Source organism: Amphimedon queenslandica, unplaced genomic scaffold (genome assembly GCF_000090795.2).
Source record: "Amphimedon queenslandica unplaced genomic scaffold, v1.1 AMPQUscaffold_11615, whole genome shotgun sequence".
NCBI lineage: Eukaryota > Metazoa > Porifera > Demospongiae > Haplosclerida > Niphatidae > Amphimedon > Amphimedon queenslandica.
In genome coordinates this window covers 1-5,036 of record NW_003548143.1, presented here as the reverse complement: position 1 = coordinate 5,036, position 5,036 = coordinate 1, and the positions used below count along the sequence as shown (strand labels likewise).

The following is a 5,036-nucleotide window of genomic DNA, read 5'->3' as shown; positions in this document are numbered from 1 at the left end:
TGGGTATCCACAGCAGGAGCCACAAGGATATGGAGGAACAAACCCTGGTACTGATGAGTCTACTGGCATTCGTGATGAACCACCACCTCCTTATTGAGCTCATTGATGTTATATGTTTTATATTTTTGTACTATTTAGTACGTGTATGCTCTTATTTCAATAGTCTACATTTCTTTTATTTTCTGTCAGAATAGGTTAATGCAGATTCTATATGAATAATACTTTTCTGTCTCTTTATATTTCAATTTGAATACCAGCTCCACCCTAAAATTATATCATTGCTATGAAGTGTGTATAAATATGAGGTTACTGCATCCATAGAATAATGCAGGCTGTACATGATACTATACTTGAAGAATTATAAGATGTTGCTGCACTCTCATGGCTCTACTGTTGGCTCTGCTCAGAGACATTTCTTTCTAACTTTACTCCTGATCTGTTTGAATTTCAGTTCTATCAAAGGTAATGTCAACTGTTTCAGTGTAGTATATAGAGGAAAATATGTTTACAAGGCATACACTGCATGTTTTTCAAGCTAATAATAATGTACGCAAAATATGAAGGCTGCAGATTTTTCATGTCATTATGATCAATCAATTTATGTACACACAATGTCACTGAACAGTAGCTCTAGACATGCTTCTAGTAATAATTAAAACTGTATGCATAGGTAACACATACTAGACTTATCCTAGCCAGTGAGTGAGACCAATGCATTGTATGCATCATTGAGAATGTTAACTCTTATGTTGTTTCGATCTCTAGCTACTTTTAATCTATAGACTAATATAATTAGGTTTGTTTGTTATACCTCTAGCATGATCACAGGATGTTTAGTTCAATGTTGATATTGTATCACTAGATCTTACGGTATGTGATGTCATTTCCCATACAAAGTCTACAATTTACATGAGGGGATATGGCAAAGGTTGATTAAGTAATAGTACAAATGACATTATAATGCTAATTGATTTTTATTAGCAAAGCCAAAAGCAAAGCTAAAATGATATACTGAATACAGTCTTTATAGTCTATTAAATAGCATCGAATCCTGTTATTGTTAAAATCTTCCAGTTTATACTACATGCATACATGTGCAGCTATGGAAGTAATAAAAACTCTTTCTATAGCTAATTATAGATCATTAGTATTTGATTCAATTTGCCTTGTTAGAGGGTCTAATTGATAGGAAGGGCATCATGTTGAAGTATATGCATTAATGGATCATGGGGTATACTGTATGTGATGATTATTGAGATGTTTACGATGCTACAGTTGCATGTATTCATTTAGGGCATAGCTTGAGCTGATTCTGATCAAAATTGGATTTTTTTTGCAAATTTTTAAAATTGGTTGTTGGCCAAATTTTACCAAAAATGAAAAGAAGAACATTCCATATTTTAATAATTTTTTTCTGATACATACATGTACTTATGTTGCATAAAAAGTTCAATCAAAATTAGATTTTTGATAATTTCTAAAGTAATTCCAAACGCCATGTACTGTATTGTAGTGCTTGCCAGCTCATGAAGCATCCCAGGCTAGATTTAAATGATACAGATTGCATCGTTTTTGTTGCTGTGTAAACCAGGCCTCACTTAGCATGCTTTGTGGGAAACTCTGTACTAAATGCCCATGCATATACCCACACTTTCAACCACACCTATGTCACCTGGTTTATGGTTACATATAGTGCATCATGTTTCATGTATACTACTGATTAAAACAAAAATAATACTCAGCTTTTGGTACATCATTTATATGCAATCATGTATAATTATCAGTATAATAATAACTCACTCATTCATACTCTACTATAGCTTGTACTAGTGGATCAATTCGTCTTGTTGGAGGAGCTGACGATTTAGAAGGAACTGTTGAAGTATGTAGAAATGGAGCCTATGGTACTGTCTGTGATGATTCATGGGATACTCGTGATGCTATGGTGGTATGTAGGCAGTTAGGATATACATCAGGTACTTAGTGTTTAAAAGATGGTGTGAAGTCAGTTGTTTAATTCGATCTACAAATCATTATAATTACTTTATACAGGGACAGCATATACAAATGCGCATTTCGGACCAGGAACAGGAAGGATAGTAATGACTTATGTCTACTGTACTGGATCTGAATCAACCCTTACTAGCTGCCCTCATACAATTAATCGTTATTGTAGTCACTCTGAAGATGCTGGAGTCAGTTGTGAAGGAGGTATGCACAGTAATGATGTGTTGATCAATTAATCTCTACGTAGATTTGTACATATGTAATGTAACTTAAGCTGAGAACTTTTACCTCCTGCAATTACATGTATATAACCTAGCTTTCTTATTATTTTGGGCACAAAAACTAACATTAACTTAATTTTTTATTCTTCAGGCTCTGGCTCTGGTGAATTAGTAGGAGCTATTGTTGGAGGAGTAATTGGTGGTATTGCTTTCCTAATTTGTATGATTGTTATATGTGTATGGGCAGCTGTTTTACATTTTAAATCAGACTCCTCCAGAGCCAGACAAGCAGCTCCTGTAGTTCAAATGACATCAATTCCAGCACAAACTATTAATACTATAATTGGAGCTTATACACAATCCGAGCCTAAGGCAGAAAATCGACCTCCTCCTCCATCTTACTCAGATTATATGGAACAGCAGACACAACCAGCTGCACCAATGGCTTATCCTGGTTATGCTGCACCAGCAGTGGGTTTTACTGTACAAGGATATCCTCAACAGGATTATCCCAGCAAGCAGCAGCAAGAAGCACCAGTTGGGTATCCACAGCAGGAACCACAAGGATATGGAGGAACAAACCCTGGTACTGATGAGTCTACTGGCATTCGTGATGAATCACCACCTCCTTATTGAGCTCATTCATGTTATATGTTTTATATTTTTGTACTACCTAGTCTGTGCTATTATTTCAATAATCTACATTTATTTTTATTTACTGTCAGAACAGTTTAATGCAAATTTTTCAATACTTATCTGTACCTTTAAATAATCTTGAATACCATACCAGAACTTGTTTGCTCCACCCTAAGATTACATCATATCGCCTCATCATGCTATGAAGTGTGTATAAATATGAGGCTATACTGCACCATAGGATAATACTCAGTACATGATACAGTACTTGAAGAATCACAAGATGTTGCTGCACTCTCATGAATCTCCTGTTGGCTCTGCTCAGAGACAATTCTTTCTAATTTTACTTCTGATCTGTTTGAATTTCAGTTTTATCAAAGGTAATGTCCACTGTTTCAGTGTAGTATAAGGAAAATATGTTTACAAGCCTACATGTATATACTGCATGTCATTCAAGCTAATAATAATGTAAACAAAATAAGAAGGCTGCAGATTTTTATGTCATTATGATCAATCATTGATGTACACACTGTCACTGAACAGCAGCTCTAGACATACTTGTAGTACTTATAACTGCATGTTGGAAAAACATACTAGACCTATGCTTTGTATGATCAATGAAATGTTAATTCTTATGCTTAGATCTAGCTACTTTTGGCTCAGACTAATATAGCTAGGTTTGTTTGTTATACCTCTAGTCTAGTATCATAAGATGTTAGTTTAGCTCAAAGTTCATATTGTATCACTATATCTAAAGTCTGTGATGTCATTTCCCATACAAAGTCCACTTTTGTGTGTGATATCAAAGTTCACATGATTGAATATGACAAAGGTCAATTATGGCATAGCTATGATTATTGCAAGAGAACATACTAACACAATGGAGCCTAATACTAATTGATTTTTATTAGCAAAGCTAAAGTGACATACTAAATATAGTTTTTATTTAGTCTATAGCTAACAGTTAGCATGCATGTTCAGCTATGCAAGTGCTAGATATGTAATTAAAACTCTTTCTATAGCTAATTGTGGATCATCAGTATTTGATTCAATTCATCTCGTTGGAGGGTCCTATTATTGGGAAGGATGTGCTGTAGTAGCATTAATGGATCATGGGATACTGTCTGTGATGATTATTGAGATGTTTATGTTGCTACAGTTGCATGTATCCGTTTGGGCCATAGTTTGAGCTGATTCTGAGATAAAAACTGAATCTTAAATATTTTAAAAGTAGTTCCAAATGCCATGTAGATCTACTGTATTGTAGTGCTTGTCAGCTCATGAAATAAACCCTGTACTAAATGCCCCATGCATATATATACCCACACCTTCAACCACACCAGACCTATGTCACCTGGTGTATAAAATAGTGTTACATATACATCTACATGTATCATATAGCTATACTATTATCAAACAAAGATAATATTTTAGCTTCTGTTACATCATATTATGTGCAATCATGTGTATATCAAAATAATAAATCATGTATACTCTACAATAGCTTGCACTGATGGATCAGTTCGTCTTGTTGGAGGATCTAATGATATGGAAGGACGTGTCGAAGTATGCAGATATAATTACTACTTTTCTGGTGGTATCTATGGTACTGTTTGCGACAATTCATGGGATACTCTTGATGCTATAGTGGTATGTAGGCAGTTAGGATATACATCAGGTACTTATATTTGTATCATAAATATTATAATAATAATAAAATGAATTTGAAATAGGATCAGAAATCAGTAGTAATGAGTTTATAAGTGAAATTAGTAATGATAATAATAATAATAATAATCTTTATTAATATGTTAGTGACATTGAAGTCGAGCATCAGAGATTGCTACATCAATGTCACAGTCACTGGGCCTATATATTGATCTCCTTGTACCCCTTACACACCGAATTGTTGATCTTAAAATTGAAAATGATAATTTGCATCTGATGAAATTGATTACTGAACTGTACGGTTTGTTAAGTTTGTCAGCTGTCAGTAATGCAATTCGTCTAAAAACTACATCACATACAGGAGCCAGCCCGCCATTGGTGGAAAAAACAAGACTTAGTGTGTTTCATAAAGTCAGTTGTTTAATTCAATTTACAAATTGGTGCCTTTGTGTCATGTGAATGCTTATTGGAATAACCTATCAGCATAATTACTTTATACAGGGA

The 5,036-nt window shown here is 34.2% G+C and overlaps 1 protein-coding gene and 1 long non-coding RNA gene across 3 annotated transcripts in view; both read left to right on the top strand.

Moving 5' to 3' along the window:
- LOC109589126 (scavenger receptor cysteine-rich type 1 protein M130-like) overlaps positions 1–2,970 on the top strand; it is a 7,388-nt gene extending 4,418 nt beyond the window's left edge. Inside the window, exons 1-5 of one of the 2 annotated variants that reach the window (XM_020005241.1) lie at positions 7–288; positions 332–462; positions 1,821–1,976; positions 2,053–2,211; positions 2,380–2,970. In XM_020005241.1, the coding sequence (XP_019860800.1) occupies positions 284–288; positions 332–462; positions 1,821–1,976; positions 2,053–2,211; positions 2,380–2,864 (936 nt within the window). In that variant the 5' untranslated portion in view covers positions 7–283 and the 3' untranslated portion in view covers positions 2,865–2,970. Of the gene's footprint in view, positions 1–6; positions 289–331; positions 463–1,820; positions 1,977–2,052; positions 2,212–2,379 lie in introns of those variants that run through there. The other variant, XM_020005242.1, reaches the window with a different exon arrangement.
- Positions 2,971–3,120: 150 nt separating this feature from the next.
- Positions 3,121–4,923, top strand: LOC109589128 (uncharacterized). Its single transcript, XR_002188537.1, has 2 exons — positions 3,121–3,244; positions 4,369–4,923. It is a non-coding gene; the product is annotated as an uncharacterized LOC109589128 (long non-coding RNA).
- The last annotated feature ends 113 nt before the right edge of the window (positions 4,924–5,036 follow it).